This window comes from Amia ocellicauda, chromosome 2, assembly GCF_036373705.1.
Source record: "Amia ocellicauda isolate fAmiCal2 chromosome 2, fAmiCal2.hap1, whole genome shotgun sequence".
Lineage (NCBI taxonomy): Eukaryota > Metazoa > Chordata > Actinopteri > Amiiformes > Amiidae > Amia > Amia ocellicauda.
The window spans coordinates 49,958,762-49,982,361 of record NC_089851.1 but is presented as its reverse complement, the minus strand read 5'-3'; the positions used below and the strand labels follow the sequence as shown (position 1 = coordinate 49,982,361).

The following is a 23,600-nucleotide window of genomic DNA, read 5'->3' as shown; positions in this document are numbered from 1 at the left end:
ATGTCAAGGAACCTGCTAAGATCCAACTGCTTAAATTTCCAAAGCAGCTATTAGCCAAAGTCTTTGTAAAGTCTTCTGTTGAACACAGCAGGACAGCAGAGTGATGACTATTTTAAGTCCCTGCAAAAGCAAATCCAAGACACCAAGACACTGTTCTTTTGCTCTCGTTTTTATTTTTCGTTTGGTCTTGTGTCTTTGTACAATAAACACACAGAAATAACAAGCAGGGCTCTTTGTCATCTGCTTCTGTATCGAGCAACAGATCACACCACAGCTTGCCCGCCCCACCCTAGCCTCAACGCCGGGACACCCACCTGGTGCATGTGTCAGGGTCCTCATGGGTGGAGTGGCACATGGCGCTGAACTGTGACACGAAGAAATCATAGCGGCGGTGATATGAAGGCGTGTCCTCCTCGATGTTTGCAAATTTCACGAACTGCAGAGGTTTAAAGCACAACAGAGCAGAGGTCAAGGCTTCATGAGTCCAACTAGGCAGAGTAAAAAAGGAGATCATGGACCAGGTTGGAACTGTGCTAGGACAGTGGTTCTTACAAGTATTTACATAGAAGTATTTTGGGGTTCATATAATAGCTGAAACAAGGGAGAGGTCTACTGCAGACTAGTGCAGTTAGCAGTACAGTGTGACAAACATTAAAAGTCTGATAGAAAAGTCACTATTAAGTCACAGTTACAGCTTCTTTTCATATTTTTCATTAAATGTTGACAGGACTAAATATTAATATTTAACCTCCCCCCTCCAGAACCTGCACCTTTTCCACCCTTCCCACTGAGGTCAGACACAGTCCCTGACCACCTTTCAGCAATTACTCAAGACGCATCTGTAATACAGCAGCTTAATCTCCTGGGCAGCTCAGCACTCTTGCTATGTTTCATATTTATATAGTGTTAGCACTTTTGTGCTACTACGACTTCTTTATCCCTTCTTCTCATTTTAGCGCATGCCTAGTACTTCACTGTATTATGTCTGCACTCATTAGCTCATTGTACTAGGACAGGGATGGCAAACCTTTTTTGAATGGAGTGCCCAAAGTCTGGTTTGCATACTTTGATTAGGACCAAAGGGTGCCAATGATAAATTAGGTTAAATTATTAAGCAAACATGCCAACAAATCAAAACACAATAAAGAAAAATCTAAAAACTATGGACAGGTAGAACCATCCCACCCACCCGCCACCTGCATCCACTGCCAGAAATCTTGCTGATTGATAGGGGATCAAATACTTATTTCCCTCATTAACATGCAAATCAATTTATAACTTTTTTGAAATGCGTTTTTTTTGCTGTTATTCTGTATCTCACTGTTAAAATACACCTACCATTAAAATTATAGACTGATCATTTCTTTGTCAGTGGGCAAACGTACAAAATCAGCAGGGGATCAAATACTTTTTTCCCTCACTGTATAAAAAGCAATAGTAATCTCACTTCACTAGCTCAATCATTTTTGGAATATGTCCCTTTTTATTTTGGACAATGGGAATCTTTAATCCTCATTCAAATAAAATCAATCAATCTTAATTGTAGATAGTGGAACACCATGCCAAAGCATGTCACAACATTAAAGAATAAAAAATAAGTGCATCATACAATGAATCCCACATTAAGTTTCAGGATTATAATGCTAAAGTATATTTAAAAACCCCATTAAAATCACAATCTACCCCCAAAACAAACTCCCACAGATTCTCCCATTGCCCTGCCGTTACATACAAGAAGTAGAAGTTTGTTAATTTGAGAACCCGAACTAAAACATGAATATTCAGAAAATAACGTGAGCGCTGCTCAATTACTGGTTTTGTAAAGTACTAACCATTTTAGACAATTGAGGGGAGGGCTGGCAAAAAAAAAAAAAAAAAAAAAAAAGCACATAGTTGCTCACTTTGCGTGCCAACGGTTCGCCATCCCTGTACTAGGATGTATGCTTAGTGTATTTTGTACAGACTGTATTATTGCACTTTTGTAGAGCTTTAAACTGTTATTGTGTAAATTAAGTCAACTGGATAATGGCATTTGCCAATCAACCAATCAATAAATAAACTGTTGTTCCCAAAATCCTGAATTCCCAAAACACAACAAAAACATTGTATAGGTCAACTTTCTAGGAATGTTTAGGGGCTCATACAATGTTGTAATACACTGGTGCGACTTTTACACAACTGTCTTTAATAATAAACGAGTAATGTGACAGTGGAAGGCTCTGTCAATAAGAAGAAAAAAAACTGGAAAAAAAAAAAATCTTATTAAACATTTAAACATTAAAACCAAAATCCTTAGGTAACTTGAATGTTAACTAGTGCAAATGTGGGTATTTGAAGGAAAATGTTAAAAGTAAAACAAATGAAAATCATTTGTAAATGTTTCTATTAAACCCAAAAGGCTATCCAGGGCCAACACTTCCAGTTATTGGTGGTACACTATTTTTTTTAGATAAAGGCGACAATGGAGAAATCAGAAACCACCCTGTCGGTCTAAACCTGCATGATGTTGAATTTGTGGAAAAAATTGGCAACTGCATTGTTCACTTTGGATTGCATAGTGTATGTTGTATTTCTGGACAAAACCAAATCTGTAATGATACAGAAAAAATAAATAATGCAATTTTACTAATACGTATGCAACAGTAAGCTTGTTTACATAATGCACTGCAGTTTTTTTATTTTATATATTTTTTTAACTATTCTATGGATTTGTAAGAAGGATTTGTTTATTGTGTTGTGTTATTCCTATCACTCATATGGATATGTCTAAATGTAATAAATGCAAATTATGAATTCGATAGAACTACAAATGTATTTACTACAAACATTATTGATGCTGAGCATGCAGAAGACAACAAATTTATATAAATATATATATGCCCACATTTAAGTGTTTTCCTGAAATTGTGGTCTCAACAGGAGGGAGGATTGGCAGGGGGAATTATACAGTAAACTGAAGAGTGATGCACCGGTACATGTGGAAGTCATCTTTCCTGACAAAGGAGAGTGCACTGAGAAGTCTGATTTGGGCCATTGACAGCGTTCCATTACACAGATGTTTGTGTCTAGTCAGTCAGGGTTATCGGTTAGCACTGCTCTGCTCTCTGAAAGGAAAGGGTGTGCACACAACGCTGGCAAGAGTCGGGATCCCTCGGAAAACCAGAATGAACCAGAAGACGACACCCAGAGAAACCAGGGAGGCAGACAGCATGCATTGACTGCAAAAACCTTTAGGCTGACAAGTGATTTTTCCCCAACTGACTGCTCATGCTCTGGGCATTCATGCGTGCAGGCTAGAGAAAGGAGAAGACAACTGAATCAGGGTTTCTAAATTCTAAATTACAAAATGAATGGATCCGCCAAATCAATCAGGTGAGTAATCCGATAAAAGACACAAAAGTGGAGACCAATTTAAACTCGTATATCTTATTAAGACTAGTTAAAGGAAAGATGGAACCATTCTGAACAGACAGATACGTGACTCGGTTAGATATTAATGTTGTTGTTTTTGTTCCTGCATCTGTAACCGATCAGAGCTCTCTTTTTAATTACTGCTAAAGACAGAGCCTCCGGCCCCCTAGACCAATACACTGCTGCTATTCCCCTGCTACTCTGGCTGCCATTTCCAACCCTGTAATTCAGCACAGAGCATTTCTTCTGCAGTTGCAAGAAATAACAGAGCTGAAAACCATGTAATTTCAATGCTAATTTCCATACAACCATTGTAATTAATAACCGAATTAGGCTGAAACTAATCGGCAGATTTAGGGGGATAATCCAAATGGTCTTTTCTACCCGGCCTTTCCTCACCTCCAACTTGTGAGATAAGACCCAACAAACACATGTTTTTGTTGTTGTTGTACATTAATTTTTTCCCTAAACCACGGGTTCTGAATGATGACCTTCCCAAGATCATGAAAAAACAGCACATATAATCTGCCTCTCTTGATTCAGTACAGGCTGGTGGACTAGGTTAATACAACACAAGGAGGTTGATTCAGGTCACCAGCTCCATGTAACATGGGCTTCAGTTGGCCAGGCTTGCTTGGGTCACTGCTACAACAGCACCTCCTAGTGACTCGTTGTGCACCAGTACCTCCAGGTGTCATCAGTGAGAGATGTGTTGGTGTACTGTACATACATGCATACGTGCATGTATACCACAATTTGAAAGGATGTTATTCAAGGTCTTTCAGCAAGGTCGAATGAACTAGAAATGTGGAGTTGCATAGCCATGAAAGCCCTTAATCGCAGTAGGTTTTTATTATTGTTATGTTTTTGTTCAAAGTCTTAATATTACAGTCAATCTGGTTTGTAGTGATTCCTGTAGTGAGTATTAGACCTCACCCACCTACACCTAACCAGAGGGAATCCACTATATCCATAGATATCGCACAAGGTTTATGTTTTAAAAGCAAGCCACATGCCTATTTGGAATAATATCTGGGTAGTCTGTCTGTGTATTTCACTGCTTATCCATTAAATCCTGCCTCCCACTATGTTCAGTCACAGACTCACTGGACACTCTGGTAGAATAGTCATCAAGAACAATCTGTGGACGCATTATAATCTCTGTGATGTCCCATCATCAGCAGAGAAAGTCAAAAGGGATTGAGTCTGAGTGGCGTGCCATCCCATACTGTTACTATAAATACAGATAGAGAGTCCGCTGCACACATTGCCTGCTCTTGTTAAACAAGCAAGCCCTTTGTAAGAGGATTCTTGGTGTGCTTACCTTCAACTTTCATTTAAGTGAAGAGCCAGATTATCAGAAACAATTACTGAGAATTCCAAGCAGGTGGCGAGAGCAATGCAGCAGTCTCTTTCTTTGGGTTTAAAAAGATAGAAAAGAATTGTCCTGCAATCACCTCTTGAAGAGGACAAATATGCCCTGTCTGTAGTCTACTGAATTAATTTAAATAATGGGCACCTTTCATTAAACTGCTATTAGCAACTTCATTTTGCAACAGATCAGCTCAGATCAGAGTCGAACTGCAGGTTAAAGACTCTTCCAATAACAGTAATAGCATCTGAATGTTATAATGATATCTATATGGTAGTGTTGCTGTACTGCATAGCTTTAAAAAATGTATATTATGGGATATAAAAAGTGGCATATAAAAGCAAACGTAAGAAGCTACCCTCAAGAGATACATTAGTTGCTCTTTTTACCAATACCTACTGAGGAATATTTATGACTTTAAATGTCAATTGCATAGCTATTTTTTCTTCCTTTCACATTGCAATTTATGACCTATCCCCAAGCTATTGTTTTAGTAATTCAGCTAGTCACGGTGGTTTGATAAAACCCATTTGCTTCAGAATTATATGCGTTTAACCGGCTTTCAGTACAGGCTGCTGACAAAAGGGATAGCAAGGCAATTCCCTGGCAGAAGAGCCTTAGAGAGAAAGAAGAAAAATGCACAAAGGACAGTTTCTAAATGCAATATGTTTTGTTGACAGATGTGTCACCTAAACAAATACAATTCTTAAGTCCTCAAATGCTTTCAGCCCATGTACTGTAGGCTAACTTTTACGGCATTGTGTTGTGTCTGCACCAAATCTAGCAGGGCATATAATTAATATCACTCTCACTTCGGGGCACATGCTTTTCCATCCTCTGCTAAATACCAGCTATAAATAATGCATCCTCACCACCAGTCTGGGTCTTTCTTTTCGACCGTGAAAGGCAGCTTTTAAGAGAAGAGCAAGATATCTCGGCTTTAAATTTCTGCTGATTATTTTCACCTTGAAAGAGATGCACAACAGTGTCTTGCAAACACAGTGAGAGTGGTGGGGTGGAGCAACAAGCAATAAACACTTTTAAAAATAGGCTTCTGCATCTTAGAAAATGTCACGTTTGTCAGTAGATGCAAGTGAAATGTATAATTTATATGACACTCAGCTCAAAACACAGAGTTAATGTCCTCTGAGACGCCTGTTTTATTATTAGTAGTAGTAGTATTAGTATTATATACAGTCTGTGTGGGGTCTCATTACAAGAAAACTCACTTACTTACTTATTAACTCCCAACCATATAGTTAAAGCCGATTCCCTGGATTCCATTAAGAAACTGCTACATTCGTGATTCCCAAAATCCATGTGTGCTGGTTTTTGATCCAACTGAGTTCTTAATTGAACCATGAACTAAACTAATGATTCTAATGGCCTCATCTTGTAGTAGCCTTTTGTACAACTTTCTTGTGATTTTTAGGTTACCTTCCTGAAAGCAATTCAGAAAATGTGCTTTCAGGTCAGTTAGTCATTGTGTTCACTGTGTTAGTTGAAATCTAATTTGTGACCCATATGGTAACTAGCTTTAAGGGAATAGTAAGAAGAATAAACATATTTTCTCTCCCACTTAAACATTGTTCTGGGTGATTCATCATGATCCCTGCTGTGTAACGGTTCTAAGAGATTCTTAAAACTGCCTTGGCACTGGTCAGGGTTTCAAACCTGAGCACCACATTTTTAATCTTTGCCCCCGAGTCTTAACTTCTTGCCAAATGCACACTGACCTTGAGATGTGTTTCTCTGACAGCACCTGAACTAAAGCTTCCCTAATTAGGCTCATGATCTGCAGCAGACTGTTGCACAGCTGTACACCATTTCAGTAGAATAAAATGGACACAATATAAAAAAAACTAAACCAAACAGAAACACTGCTGCAAATCATTCCCTAGGGGTTAAAAATACATTTAAAATAGCCTCCTTTGGAAATTGAGTTTACAAAAAAGTGGATCAAAAGAAAAAGAGAGGATTATTTTAAATCAATTGATTCTACAACAGCAGATGGTTAGAGGAGCCATGTGGCTGTGTAAAAAAGGACCAAACTTACAGACCTTCATATAAAGCACAACATAAAGACATCACAATGAAATATGGCACTCCACTGCAGAGTACAATAATGCTATTAAATGCCTTGGATTTGTATTTTTTTTTCACAGCAAAATAAGATATGAACATTACATTTCTTGTGTGCAAAGAGAGATTTGCCTGCAGGCATTCCAAAGCGGAGGAAAGAAAGAGCTCTGAAACCCAGAGGATTAATTCATTCAGAGCACTGAAAGCCTGGTTACTCTAACCCAAGATTTTCCCCACACACTGGTGGAAATGTATTCTGGCAAAGGTAGCACAAATTATGAGTAACCTGTCACGCTCATTCTGTGTGCAATGTACATGCCTACACATTAATACACTTAAAAATAGTGCCAATAGAAAGTCTACACCCTGTTTCAACATTTTCACCTTTTGTTGCCTTAACAAATAAAATTAAGTTGATCAGGGGATGGGAATACAAAATATCAACTGCTCAGGACACTGAGATATCACTCCCTTCTGCAGCAGAGGAGAGCAATTTGCTAATCCTGAATAATTTTCCTAACGCTGCTTAGACAGAGAAAGAAAAACAGCACCACAATGACATTGAAGTTGTTAGACCTATCTTGTTACCTCCAGGCGTGTCTTTAAATGAAGGTTGAGAAACTGGGGTTTACTCACCGAGTGGGTTCCTAGGACCTGCAAATCAGGCTCCCTGGACTCTAGCAGTTTTGCAACCATTTGAAGGAAGCTCTCCACAAACGGTTTGATGCTCTGAGAGTGACAGGCCATTAGAAGCTGGTCTAGAGCCTCCATAGCAATTACAACATACCTGTGTACAAAACAGGAAAAAATATTTACAGGCTTCAAATCAGTGATATGGAAGAGATGTGGGGGAAAGGGGATGGGGCTCCATCCAATGTTATTATTCAGTCTTTAAATCATAAATGTACCTAAGATTTGGATACATTTTGTTCTGATCAATTAAGCTGGTGGTGTTTTTGGTACATTTCTGTCCTTAAGGGATCATTAGGAACAAATGCCTGAATATTGCTTCAGTGCCTTAAGAGAACCATTGTTCCTTTCATTAGATTGGATTGGGGCTCTTGAAAATGTGGGATGGACACCATTAGGCTGAGGAAAAGAAAGGGTAGCAGGCTTGTTCTCATTTATTTTTCCATTGGATGACATCATGTGTGAATTCAACAACATGGCGAAGGTTATACTAATCTAGCTGGAAGATGCTATGCTGACAGTTAAACCAAACACTTAAACTACATTGTCAACATGGCCACTCAAACATGTCGACTCATGGAAACGCATTTATTGCTCTAATAAGGCAAGAATCCGAAGACTGTAATGGTATTGGTAATGGTATTACACTGTGGTTCATCCTTTAAGCTTCCTTGGACTGCACCATATATATTTTCACCTCTCTGGAAAATGAATGTCTTGTCTTTTGTTTTGACAAGTTAGCCTCACCTTCACACTGTGGACTGAAATAAGTAATTATTTTATATAACAAATGATATATATATAACAGTAAGCTAATAACTAAACCTGCCACGAAACAGATTTTAATAACAGGTTTCAATGAAGCTTTCCTGTTGATGGATGACAAGAATATGATAGCCTATAGACTACCTTTCTGGGGCTGTCTATAACCTTATCCTATGAGACGTGCAATATATCCAACAGAACTTTGTCTCTTAGCAACAATGCAAAAACATCAAACATGCATATCCACATAGGAATAGGTTTGTTTTCTATTTTTATTTGGCTTCTTGAGGAGTGAGAAAAGTATAGGACGTTCAACATGGAGAGTGACAGAAAGAGAAAGGTGGAGTGAATTCAAATTAAAATAATGTCCTACTTAAGTTTAAAAAAAAAAAAAAAAACTTGTTTTGTTGTTAATAATGACCATAATAATAAACATATTCCGTCCCCCTCCCACATGCCCTCATTCATACAACTGAGGAATTCAGTTGCAGACATTTGGGGAGCTGTAAATGTCAAACTATATTCTATTATATCAAACAAATGAAGTTGATTTACTGCATATGCCTTGACTGTTCTTTGGGAATTACATAACTTGTCATCATTCACTTCTTGCATTGAGTCCTTCATTTGTTACCTTGAATTCCAGATGATATATCATGTACCATATGGTATTTCTAATGGAAAATTTCTAAAAACAAGCACACAGAAACCAACAAAAGGGTCAACAGAAAAGTACCTATTACTAACACAGAACAGGCAAAGGACAACAGCTCTACTTCAAAGATGTGCAGTAAGGAACCCTGCTGCATTTGCTTAGTTCATAATTGCTGATGCTTATACTTTAAAACTCTTTGACTCTTTACGACTTTACAAATATTATCACATTTTACAACATGATGAGATCCATGTTAAACCACACAGAGTCTGAGTTATCTGTATAACAATCATCTCTGTTACAGTGTAGTCTCAACTATTCAGACATCTCTTGTTTAGTTGATTGTTTATTCCGGTTTAGACTGCAAGGTTCATAGCAAAGGACTAACTAGCTCAACAAAGCTGCACAAGCCGCCCTTTCCGAGGCAAGCAAAACTGACCTGTTGCAACAAAACTATCATTGAAGAAGGGAGGTCATGACCATGAGCTCTTAATTTAGCGCTTCGGTTGATTTTCCTTCATAAGACAAAAAAACAATCCAGCAATACAAAACAGTGGGGAATTAACACTTCCTGTGCTCACAGCAAAGGTCAAAAAAGTATCTGCATCCAACAGGAAGGTTACAAAGTGAAGAGTGAGCAGGACTGACTTTAACAAACCTGTTCTGTTTCTGTTTCAGAGGTCATTCTTAACAAAATATTGCAAATCAAAGTGGCAGTGTGGAGCCAGAGGGTCCATCTTACCCATAGCGGTGCCGGATCACGTCTCTGCTGAGCCTTTCTGCCAGATAGGCTCCGATTCGGTCCAGCTTCTCTGGAGCCGACACTGCGTAGAAAGTGAGCTTCTCCATATCGGACTTCACCAGACCATCCTGGAGGAAAAAGGGCAGGGCACATCAAAACAAATCCTTACCAGGACACCAGGCATGCACAGTCAGGGACATATTATTTATTTATTTTTCACTTTAATAGTGTAAAGCAGAAGCATTCATCCCTGGTTTCCATAGAGACCAAATCCAGTTCATTTCTATAGCTTGGTAAACTCCTGGGGGATAGTGGCAGTGACTAAAATATTTCGTGGGGGGAAGTCAGCTGTATTTTGGGAGGGGGGGAAAACTCTTGGTGAAACTCGTGATGGTATGCCTCTAAATATATGGAAAGCCACATGCGGTTTTGCACGCTAGGGATAAAACTGACGTTTCCTATTTACGATAGTACGCTCACAGACACGGGTCTATAATGTAGATTCTCTTAATTGTGTAATTTGTCTCACCATAGTGACAATATCATACCACTGTCAGTTTACCATTTGGTCTTAAAAACCAGGTCACATTTTTCCTTGGGAGGGCCTAGACTACATTAAACCTTTGATGAAATTGTGAATTGTAAATACAGGTTCTCAACCAATTGTGTTATTTATTTAGAAGCAGGAAAAAGTCCCCTCTGACAATAAAATAAAACTAATTCATTAGTAGGGCCAAGTTGTGATTTGTGTTCATTGATGACCAATCGAATTTATTAAATTTATTTTTATATTTTAATTCTTTAGTGTAATCACACTTAAATCGAGATCGGAATCCAAAAAAGATTAAAACATTGCTTTGTGCTGAAAAAAGCTTAATTACAAGGTCTCTCTCTGCTCACTGGGCTGTGTACCATTTTTAAGCTGTTCATTTGCTTTCCATTCCGCTTGCTATATTCTGTAAATTACTCCACAATGGACAGAACAATAATACTTTAAAGTGAGCAGATACAATCACAGGGAGCATACAAATTTGATTGTTCAAAATGTATCTTGCAACTTCACCAAAACCACCACAAACCATATGTAAACACAAATAAAAACAAATTTTAAAAGCACACACACAAATTGTGCTGAGTTGATGTGCCTGAAACACAACCACTAGTACTGATGCACATATCCTGCATGGACCTTACATACAGGTGCCAATTAGTTCCATTCTTACAACTAGTTGTTTGCTTTTGACGAGTCAAAGCCATTAAAGGATGTCATCCCATCATTAAGACTCAGGCGCAGCTGAGTGTTGCAATGCCTCGGCTGCAGTAAATACACTATAACCTGATAAAGACATTTCTGGAATTAAGAAGGACAGCTAGGATAAGGGAATAACATGAACAGTCTGATGAAAACTGAAGTAGCATTTGTCAAGAGACAAGAAAGATGATAATTACCATTCCTGCTTCTGCCACTGATAGCACCGATAACGATAATGAATACATTCCGAACAGTGTGATGCTTAACCTCGGTGTCGGGAGAGATGCAAAGCTCTTAATAAAATGATGAATTGAACACATTTGGTGCCCTTTACGTAAGGCCAAACCTAATGCAATAAACCTTATTTTCATCTATTATGGGGCTGTAAAAAAAGGACATTTTATCTTTAATGTCCCAGTAAAGTGGCACCCAAAGGAACCTTCAAAAGAGTTAATAGGGTCCTGGAAATACTTGAATCAGAAAGATAGGCAATATTAAAATGTAACTATTAATACCTTACATTTATAAGTGATCTTAAATGTGCAGCTTAAACTTTACAACTGAAGCATGCAAATGAAGACTGGAATGTCATATTAAAATACATATTGTTCCCTTCAAATTGAAATGAAGGATAGGTCTTCCTTATAGGAGGGTTCCTGGTGTTGTGTGGGTATCTTAGTTAGGACTTTAACTTGGTTTGATCTTAACTCAACAAGCATCACCAGAACAGAGTGCCCTATAGAAAGCTCTCCATGGTACATTTGCACAGTGGTCCCTTTTTCTATGGTTTTACATTGTTCCAGCTTACTATTCCTCTCCATGGTTAACCTTGATTTCACTTTGCTTCACTACATGTAACTATGGTTTTACTTCAGTATACTTCAGCAAACTTTCAGAAGCTGTAGTCAGTTAAGGATTCCTGGCATTACTGTGGAACAGCAACCCCTGTAACCTTTTGGGCTCCTGTCAGATCCAGAGAGGTTTCGATGTGAGCAACATCTGTCCTACATGCAAAGCTGTAGCTCCACTTTTGCAAAGTGAAATTTGCAAATGCACATTTTCAGAGGAGGTGTGTGTGCTGTCTACATTTCTCCTACTCTGCTAGGAGTATAAAGGTTCCCAGTTAAATAAGCAATTAATAAAAGTATAGTTGTATAAAGAGACTATAGTTGTAAAAAGTGAAATAAAAACATGACTGGTAGATATAAATTAAAACAATATAAATTATGTTCATACACAAAACTACAATATCTTCCCCTGGTACATTGTCTTCATGAATTGGAGGGGAAATAAATATCCTTGACCTCCACAGGTCCTCTTCTCATGCTGTGAGTGGAAGTAAAGACAGCTAGTGGATTTCACCCGGAGCTGTTCACGTAACCCTGTGTAAATGGTTTATGAAATCTGAGCCCTTGGAAAGGTACAGCCCGTGGACTATTTACTATCATAGAAGAAGCTCTCCCACAGGGAAATCTTAATTGGAAGGCTGCAAGGGATGGGTCAGTAGAAAAACTCAAGGTCAGAGAAATTTTACAGAAAAGCACAGTCACTAGAACCGTTTCATCATTACGCAAATTTCAAATGAATCAACTTGCCGGTACATCATTAAATATTAACACTGTATTCAAACATACTGCTTCCCCCGCCCCCCCTTTTTTTTCTTGCACCAGTGATCATTAAAGTAAAGACTTAGAAAATACATTGGTTCCAAGCAGAGCAATCAGGCTGATTAAAGGGTTGTCCACCAAACACAAGGAAACCAAATATCTCCAGTGTAGAACAGACAACTACTAGGGGACATAATAGAAGCATTCAAGTCGTTAAATGTTAACCCAGCTGACTTCTTCCCAATCAACTGTAAAGCACAGACAAAAGCACATAAGATGAAATTAAGACAAATAAGCAATTTAAGACTAAAAACAAAGGACACTTCTTTACAAAGGGATGAGGGAGTAGAACAAGCCCAGCCACATCACTGAAGCAGTCAGACACACAAACCCCGTTCCTTCAAGAAACAGCTATATGAAATCATTGAATCAACTGGACCAAAAGGGGTCCCTTCTCTTAGGAACATGCACTTTTGTGATATTTTCTGAAGAGTGCACTTACTTTAGGATCCTCAGGGAAGATGTTGTCCACCAGACGTTTGTATCGTGGACGCAGCGGCCCACAGCAGCCACACACTCCTGTAACAAAGAAACACACTTGGTTCATTTCAGGACTTGCAGCAGCCTTTAATCTTAAGATTTTTGCAAACTTTAAGCCGATTGCTGTGTGGATTTGACAGTGTGCAAATGCCATCATGAAAAAGTGGAATAGGAGAAAACAGTAAGCTGTCAATTGTTTTATTTATCGGTCAAAAACACTGAGTTCTCTCTAGGCAACCAAATGAGGTTTTTTTTTTTTTTTTCAATTCTTTTTCAAAAAGGTCAACTTGAAAATAATTCATAACTGTAGGCTCATTCCATAAGCAGGTTTCTTCCTTCCTTTAAACAAAATAGACTAATAAATATTAAGTTGCATACATATTTTAATAAGTATAAAATACCAAGGACACCGAGTAACATATCACTTATTTGTCTTTGACGTTTCTATTGGTTGTATGCAACTAAATAAATTAATAAATGAATTCTGCTTTCCAAAATAATTCCGGCACTTTTGATTGCAAGGTGACTATTTATTCCAGTTATACAACAAAGAGTTTCCCACCAAACAGGTTTCACTGTGGTTTTGTTGCTGTTCTCTTTGGCTGTCAAATCAGGTCCCACTTCAAGCTTTCTATTAGCAGATGTTCGCCAGTATGAGCAAATGACGTAACTGCCATCACTTTCAATCCTACCACCTCTGTTTGAAATGTTACAATAACTAAAGATAGATTCATTTACAGTGGCTCTAAGACAGTTCTGTTTCACCCTAAAAAAATCTGATGGAAGAAAACATTAATTTCCATATAGCATACAATAACTAGGAAAATACGAATTGCCAATTTCCATCTTCCGAATTTCAGTCTAAACGTACATGAAGATCACTGTAAGTAGTTTGTGTGGAAGCTGGAATGCTGGCCTCTGCTAATAAATTGCTTCAGGCAAGATTTAGCAAGACTCAACTGAGATGGGATGTGGTCCATTATGGTAACCTACACTCACTATATTTCAATTCATTTGAGAACAAATTGCTTGTCAGTGCAGACAAATCACTCCAATGATTCCTGTGAAGAATTCTAAACATTTATTCGGTTTGCACTAAATCGCCACCTGAAAGTATCCAACCTTGCAATTTACTATTTGGCCACCAGCTAATTAATTATTTATATAATACATCTAAAAAAATAAATACCAACTGAAACTAAATACAATCAGTAATAACAGAGTATTGGTCTAAAATAAATAAAATAAATAAATCAATAAAAAGATAAATAAAGCAGTAGCACAGCATATTGTACTAAAGTGTCAGCAGTGAAGTGTCACGCTTAGTGGATTTATGGATTGTATCTGGCATATGAAAAATCTAAGAGTAGAGGAAAAAAATCAAGCAGTAACAGGCTTTATGACACAGATCAAAAGATCTCTCTTATTGATACTTTTGTCTAAATCATTGTCACAACATTTTCTATTACTTATTCTGCATTTGTGTAAATTGTTGCAAACCTGTGCAATTCAAAAAGCCATAGGCATTGTGCACTCTATTCAACTATCCCCTAGCTTAAGATCCTGGATTTGCATTCCACATGTGCTTCCGTCAGGCTATTTCAGAAGGGAAATGAAGCAAATGCTCAGAAGTCAATGTGAATGAAAAATGATTCATTGAAAATTATCTACTCCAGCCTGACCCCAGTAAACACCAGAGACCTCCAGCGACCATCTAGAGTACAGTCAAGATATTCACAATAAGACGGGGCTTCAAATCACAAGAGGATACACAGAAATCCTGCACATGAGGAGCCATTACGGTTCATTTTAAGAAACTGATCTACCAAAAGTAAGACATTTAATTTTCAGGTTCAGATCTTGGTTAACAAATAATGTTATTTTGCTCCTTTTTTATAATACATTTCTTTTTAAATTAGACTTATTTCAGGGTTATTGACCCGAGGTGCTCACTTACTATATACTTACCTACTTTTAGTGCAATTGTATTAGAGACTTGTAAAACCTGCAATAGGTCAAGCTACCCCACAATACGACTCTCACTAATCGTTTATAAAATAAAGCCGGCATTCTTTTACCATGAAAAATCATATGCTGACAGAACTTACTAATGAAACTTTAAATTTAGTAATAAATCAAAGAAAAAAACTTTCAATAAAAAAGGGGAAATTGATAGAACAATGATTTTAACGCACACTAAATACCTAGCTTGCAAACAAAAATGCTAATTTCTCAGATAATAATGAAAAGAAAGGAAAACTAGATTTCCAAACTTCCATTGCTAGCCTGCAAAGTACAAGGTATGTTAATTGAATCTGTAGTATGAAAGAGGAAAGAACAAAGAGGCCCCTCTGTCTCTGTTATTCTTGTTTTAATTACTACAGTAAAACATTCAGGGCAATATCAATAATTCTGGAACGAGAGCAAACATTTCACAGACCTAATCAAATCTAAATTAATATGGATTATTAAATCCTGATCCCACAATCTAATTTCCCAAATGATTTGAGAGCAGTAACTGGTGAGTAAAATGTGATATACTGTTGCCTCCAGCAGGAAAGCTATACACAGAAAATCAAAACTAATAAACTTGTGTTTCCTTGACACTTCTTGGTGTGTCCAACTGCATTGTTAGTCACTGCAGGCATCATGTATTTTTCCTTTCCATCTTGCACTAGCTAAGATCACTTTCCTAACTTTAGTGCAGCAATAAATGAGCCAAAGACTGAACAGTCAATTAATTATTCACTAAGACTGGGCACGCAGGGGGGGAAATTGAGACTGGCTTTTCTCCTTTAACAGGATATCAATGCCATTTACTGCAGCTAAAAAACAGTTGTATATGACAAGGACAAGCAAAAGAGTAGCAATTATTTTAGAAAGTTTGCAGTGAGGGGAAGTAGAGGACAATTGCTGGGTAACTGGTCCTTATTTTGGTGTAGAAGATTAAGTTATTACTGTATGTTGCACCTTTATTTTTTCAAAAAACAAAAGCAAAGCTCCTTTTGTATCCAAGACATGTAAAAACTGCAAAAATCAGTGTTATTAAGTTATTAAGTTTAATTAGTTATTAAGTTATTACTTTTTTTCTTATTAATAATAACATTAATACATTAGTAAGAATAAATTGCTCCACATTCTAAACATGATCTGCAGTACCAATATTACATTACATTACATTACATTATTTGTCATTTAGCAGATGCTCTTATCCAGGGCAACTTACATTTGTACCCATTTATACAGCTGGGTATTTTACTGGAGCAATCTAAGTGAAGTACCTTGCTCAAGGGTACAACAGCACTGCCCCACCTCGGATTGAACCCACAACCAGCTATGAGTCCAGAGCCCTTCCCACTACTCCACAGTGCTGCCTATAGCATCTTGGAAAGTCACGTGACCAATCAGAGAACTGTTGGCACATCCAACCCAACACACCTGCCTGCATGCCTGCCTGCCTACCTTTCGGAAGATGAGACTGTTGAACTGATTAGTGTTATCTGTATATACGCATAGACAGACACATGCACGTTAATGGATGTTTAAACTGGAGAGTCTAAAATCTATTCTGTAGAAGCATTGATTACAAAATGTGTTTACTTTAAAATGGAAAAAATACATAATAAAAAACAAGACTTAGACACTCAGGCTCCAGCTATATCGATCTTTTAAGACAACAAAATGTCTGCAGAGTAGGAGTGTGTGGGTTAGGATTTCAACCTTGCTATTAAGAGCCTTTGAAAAGGATGCATTATAATAATTATGTATAACAAGCCAAAGTTTATGACTATAAAAAAAGGGGCATCTGAGTTGCTTAACTGGAAAAAGACTGTGTTGTGCAGATTGAGCCTTACAGTCCAAAGAACACTGGTTAGAATCCGGGCAATGCCAAGTGTGAGCAGGCTTGCAGATTGCCAAGTACTGCCAGAGTTGGGTGGGATTGACTCATCCAGGGTTTCAACAGCTTGTTGCACAACAGCAACTCCTGTGGCATCCTAGGCACCTGTGAGCTGTGCAGTGCGGTCAGTGAGAGCTGCATCCAATGTCCCTACAGTGTTCTAGCTTGCACTGTGGGACTTTTAGTGTGAAAAGAAGCAGATGGCTTGGCAAGCACATGTTTTGGAGAATACATGTTAGCGGCCTAAATCCCTCCCAAGCTAGTACAGGATGAGCCATGCCTATTTACAATCATCATTCACAATTAGACTGGATGCAATTCTCAGATCATTAAGTTCCTACCGACCAAATGAGCATGATGAGACAAATGACCTGCCTTCATTTGAAAACGTGAGCATGAGTGGGATACTATATAGGCTACTTGATAACATCGTGGATGGTTGTCCATAAATGTCTAACTAAAGCAAAATGCTTTCACTATCAATCAGAATTCCCAGGAAAGGTTTACAGACTTGCAATAAACAGTTGGCATTTTAAACCTTCAACCAAATCAAGTCAGCCTGCAGAATTGTGCATCAGCTGCCACAACAGGTGAACACAATCACCAATCCTGTATTCTCCAAGTATGACATACACTACAGGTTCTCCCCCCAAAAAATGAAAAGAAAAACACAGACATAATGGAGCCACTTTGAGATTTAGAAGAAGCACATTGTCTTTTTACTGTTTAAGCTTGAATGGATTCAAGTGCCTTGGAAGGAGAGCTTGTAGGAGTTGTGTGTGTCATTTCCCAGAGCTCCAGAAGCGGTCCAGCAGACTTCTGGGAGCGAACCCATCAATCACAGGGATGCAGAGGATCAGTGAGCCAAACGCTCAGACAACTACAGCCAAAAAGTGCTAGGGCCTCCCCCATGGTAACGCATTGGCTCATTAACCTTGCACACATTACTCTGAGGGTCAAGGGTCCAGCTGCATTAAACAACATAAGTATTGAATAATGTGGGCATTGAATACAGCAGTTTTTCTCTTAAATAGTGTTGTGTCTAGAACTTGTTGTTAACATACTAAGGCATCATGGGGGGATGTCCACGGTGCTGGGCTCGTTAAATAGGTCTATGAAAGAGGCACACACAGGTGGGGATATGGTGATAGGAAAGGAATGTATTATATAAAGCGACAGCAAAGCAAAACAGATAAAAAGTTAAAAAAAAAGAACTACACATGCAATGGATCTCTAAATACACTAATGAGACAGACAAACACATGAGGCAGCCAATCCAAATCACAAATCCCTACTCAAAGTCCAAGTCCAATTATCTATTTCTCCCTTGTTGCCTCTATTTCCATCTCCTATTCCTACTATCCTTGCTATCCTCAAACTCACCCCCAAAAAATGGGAATGTAGTGCACTTTGGGGCTTCCCGTTTTTTGCCCCTATTGGCACTGCACAACAGTACTTTGTGCAACACCCCTTAACTCTCAAAGATACATAATAGGAAACTAAACGCAAGTGATTTTACACAACTGGGCACAATAGCAAGGCCATAGTCTGACGGGATGGGAAGGTCAGAAGACTCCATCCAGTCAAGCTCCCCAGACTGTCACTGGGTGGAACTGAACCCAGACAGCTGAGATGATTAAAGGCAAACCTGCAAGAAGGCAGGGGATGTCTGCGCAAACATTCAAGTCAAGCAGCAATCCAGACAATGGTGATATGAGGTTAATGCGAAGAGACTGGTGTTATGGTTCGATCCTCGAGGACCAAGCTATTTTTGACCTCGAACGCCCATTTGCAAAGGGCTTCAGACTTTTTCATGAGATTTAGAGAGGAAAAACAAACAGACGGGAGGGTGGGTGGGGAGCAACTTGAAACTTACATTTTTGGATGAGCGCCTTAAAACAAATTTGAAGGAAGGGTGACAGCTTCAACTGTGAAAACTATTTCTAAAATAAGCCATGATCAAATAAATACATTAATACAAAAACATAAAAGTCATACCATGTGTTTCTCAGACACCTTAAAAATATTTATGAGGTGATTCAGACTTAATTTTATCCATAACCTTTGCCTATTTCACAAAATATTACTTGTAATGTCTCTGCTAAAAGGTATATTATTGTGAGATGCAACTAGACACAAAAAGTCTTAACAGGAACAACTAATTAAATAAATATAAGATGAAATTAACCAATACATTTGTCTGATGGAGGTTGTAATCACAGTGGAATTCATTTTACTACATTTTCATGCATGAAATGCCATTTTATCAAATCACACAAGAAACCAATAACAATAAGTGGCGCCGTGGGATTTTATGGTTGTTCTACATAATAATGCCTTGTGAAAAGAAACGAATGGGAACCCAGACAAGCAAAGACATATCTATAATCGCTCTTACTCCTGACCAAAAATGTAAACATTTTAACCATCAATCCACACATGTACAAATTGGTGGAAGAGAAATGGAGAAAAGAGACTATGCAGGATCTTGTAGCATACCTTTCCAAGTGTTTACCAAGCTGCAGAGTTGTGTCCAACTCTATATATATATATATATATATATATATATATATATATATATAAACACACACACACACACACGAACACAAAGATCTCAAACTTCAAAGTCAACTCAACAGCAACTGACCTACCAAAACTCAAGAGAGATGATCTTTCAGAGGCTGGACTATAGCTGTAGTGCCTTTCAGGCTCCGTTTGAGCCACCTGGACATATCTGTTCATGCTGGCTCTTCAGGAGAAGGAGAGTGTCAGAGACCACAGTTGGACACACTCTCACTTAGACTACTCTCTGGACTAACCAAGTGCCATGGAGAGGGAAAAAAATGGAGCTGTGCCCTCACTGACAAACAGACAAGCTGGAGATCTCAGCGTGTTACCTGCGTCAAGCTTAACCGTATCACATTACATTATAGGATATCCTCTCGGAATCAATCAAAAGGATGCAGCAATACCACCGAGTACAAAGAACATGAAGATCCAGGGTCTAGTGTTGAAAGACAAACACTCCCATTCGTTAAATATTCAAGCAGGGGAAGTTTGAACTAGTTAGTGTTCAGCAGGGCCAGCACAACTAACAGACAAGCACAACAAGCCGAGCCCAGAAATGTTCAATGCAGCAAAATCTTATATCCACCATCACTTAAAAATATAGAAATGTTTGTCTCGGTATCTCTTATTCTCCTTTCAGCTCATTTGCTAAAAGATTATTTACCTTGTCATATTTAGTGTACATATAATTTCATTTCAAACTATGCATCTTTTGTTGGACAATCCTTTGAGTAGGAAACAGCAGAAGTATTTTTCCTTGTTACAGTATGTGTCCTATCTTCACTTAATTTTTAGGAAGCCTCTTTAGACTGCAACACTACTTGTTTTCCACAACACCTGCAATTACAGCGAGTCCATAGTGAGACAGTTTATTCATCATCACAATGACACCCCTTTATTCTTGCATTCAGGTATGCTGGGAAGGAATTTTGGGTCCCTGGGATGGGTGTGCGTTTGCATGTGTTGAGTTTGCAGTCTCAGGCATATGTAACATATGTTCCCAGGTATGTTGATATGCTAGCTCTTTTCAAGGGCTAGAACTGTTTCCAACAACTATTCCTTAAGACCACTAGATAAACTGGTGTCATATACATAACACTGGTTTCCATTCTAAGACAGAGCATGCACAGCACCTCTTAGAGACTATGCCCAGTGAAGTCACTCTTGATCAACCATGCTGAATCATGTTACATTCTGTATTTGTAATGTGATTAAACCGAACACAGACAATTACAGTCAACTATGACAGTACAACTTCAGTAATGCATAAGTGAAGCTCATCAAAGGGTAACATCCCTTTATCCCTTTACAGGAAGGGTGTAAAGATACAGGTCCGTGGGCGGATATAATACACAGCAATCTGTCTCTGTAGATTTAGATAAGAGTGTTGCCATAATTCACTCAAATGTGGCCAAGGGAAATCGGCTGATGTTCTATTATTTTCCCCCTCTTATTATTTTACCTGTATATTTTGTATTATGTAACATTTTATAGTCCCTTTAATAAATGCAGCAGCCAAAAAACAAACAAACAAGCAACTAAATAAATAAACAATGTGGCAGCAAAGGCTTGGCATTTGTCACAGAAGGGCCACATGGCATGGTATATTTATCAGGGATTATTTCATGTACCAGAACACATTATGCAATTAAATGGTGTGCCACTGTGTCACACTGCAATAGACATACTGATCCCTGCAACAACTCTGACATACAGAATGTTCACTTTCTAGCAGTTAAGGATTTTTTAAGGAGTAGGACAGGAAAAGTATTGAAGGACATTGAACAAGCCCAGCTACAGGTTTCAGTTGCCTTTACTGCAGCCGTTTCTCTAGTGAGCAAGAGAAGTGTAGAACATTAACATCTGTCAGGGTGGACAGTAATTAATGGGAGGAAAAATGCAATGTGTGACTGTCAAAATGCACTCCCACTGTACATTCAGCTGTCCTCCTCTATACAGTGCACTAACAAAGAGGTAGGGTTTGTGTGCACAGCTTCTGGTTTTTCCTCAGCCCTCAATTACACAATGTTACTGCCAGTACAAATCGCAACAGCAACAAGCACATGCACTCAGTGAAGGCAATATCCTAATGGATTCCGTTTCTGGCACAGCAGAGATATTAGCACCCCGCTGAACCTGATTGCCTGTGTTTTGTTCCCCCTCCCCCTTTACCAGGCTTGAGTTGCTGTAATTATTATTTTCAGAATAATTATTATTTCCACATCACCTGGTGATTTAGCAGTTCCGGATAGCATGGACGATTTAGCTATTCGAAGCATTGCACACTCTGGGAAATTATTGTGTGATCAGTAACATTAAATCAGAGCCCCGTTGCCTGCATTTGTTGTCAGTGGGACATTTTTATATCCTGTGCAAAAGCACATTCAACAGGGATACGGGATTTACAGTTGAAGGTGCATGGTTTCCACAGAGCTAAAGCACAACATTTCTCTGCCATTTTGAGTAAAAGCAGAAACCACTGTGGAGAAAAATAGGCAACTCAAAAGACAACTAGCACAGCTTCTAAAATGATTGGGTTGTATGTCTTCATGCGTTTAAGTCATTTTTTTTTCCTTCTGTTCAATTGCAACATATTAGCAAAAAAAATTCAAAGTATCACCCTAACCATGGTGGCAGTCTAAAGCACGGGTTCCCAATCCTGTGCCTGGAGGACTCCCTATCCTGCTGTTTTTTGTTCCTAATGAGCTCTCAAATTACTTAATTGAACCTTAATTGAAGTAACAATCTGCTTAGATTTGACTTTTCCAATTGTGTAAGAAAATAGTTGGTTCTTTAATAAGTTCTTTATACAATTCTATACTTAACTGGAAACCCCTACTGTTTAAAATAATTAAAAGGATTTAGGAAAGTTTAATTCCTGATTTAGGAAATTATTAGTTCAATTAAGGGTTCAATTAAGTAATTGAGAGCTTAGATGCAACAAAAACCATCAGGGTAGGGGGTCCTTCAGGATCAGAGTTGGGAACCACTGGTCTAAAGTGCTGTTTTTGAGGGGTGGTGACATTTTATTAGTTACCTGAACATTTTATGAATTAAAACGAACAAGTACATGTACTCAAGCTAGTATAGTATAGTGAGAGGAAATAGAACAACAATAGAAAATGTATCACACACAACACACACACAGGTTGGGTTGGGATCTGTACCCAGTAGCCAAAGGCAGTTGAGTGCAGCACAGCACGGTGGAGGACAGTAATTAAGGACGTTTAATTTCAGTTCACCCCAACAAAAGACGCAGGGCTCCCTGTCAGGGTGCAGAGGAATCACAGACGAGACGAGACGAGCTGACAAGCCAGGAGGTCCACCCTATGATAGCCCGCAACAGGACCCCAGAGTTGTCCATTAAAGCTGAATAAAGTGGAGTATTACAAGACATGTGCTCCTCCCCAGCTTCTGCTGAAGATGCTCAAGCCTTGTAATAACAGCCACAATAACAGCCAGTCCTCTGGCCTTGTATGCTGTGTAGCCAGCATGCAGGGGAATCAGCTCCAGAGTTGAATGAGACGGCGGCAAATCTTTAGTACAGATTCATGACTCACTGAGGTGTGAAAGCCTAGTTTATGAAGTGAGAAGGGCTGCAGTCAATCCACTCTCCTCCTTCTGTCCTGATAAATCTACAGCAGGACAGACTTCACAAATGTATGTTTTTTTGTTCTTTTACCACACAGAGATATCTTGTGGTAATCACACAGCACGTGTCATTTTACAAATACAGTGAGGGAAAAAAGTATTTGATCCCCTGCTGATTTTGTATGTTTGTATGTATGTATGTCCTTATGTATGATCAGTCAATAATTTTAATGGTAGGTGTATTTTAACAATGAGAGACAGAATAACAACAAAAATATCCAGAAAAATGCATTTCAAAAAAGTTATAAATTTATTTGCATGTTAATGAGGGAAATAAGTATTTGATCCCCTATCAATCAGCAAGATTTCTGGCTCCCAGGTGTCTTTTATACAGGTAACGAGCTGAGATTAGGAGCACTCTCTTAAA

The 23,600-nt window shown here is 38.4% G+C and overlaps 1 protein-coding gene across 4 annotated transcripts in view; it reads right to left on the bottom strand.

Moving 5' to 3' along the window:
* The window catches only part of efr3a (EFR3 homolog A (S. cerevisiae)), a 124,235-nt gene that overhangs the window by 63,741 nt on the left and 36,894 nt on the right, over positions 1-23,600 (bottom strand). For all 4 annotated transcript variants that reach the window (XM_066687498.1, XM_066687508.1, XM_066687525.1 and 1 more), the window contains exons 3-6: positions 13,079-13,155; positions 9,718-9,845; positions 7,502-7,652; positions 315-436 (exon numbers count right to left, since the gene is read on the bottom strand). In XM_066687498.1, the coding sequence (XP_066543595.1) occupies positions 315-436; positions 7,502-7,652; positions 9,718-9,845; positions 13,079-13,155 (478 nt within the window). The remainder of the gene's footprint in view (positions 1-314; positions 437-7,501; positions 7,653-9,717; positions 9,846-13,078; positions 13,156-23,600) is intronic.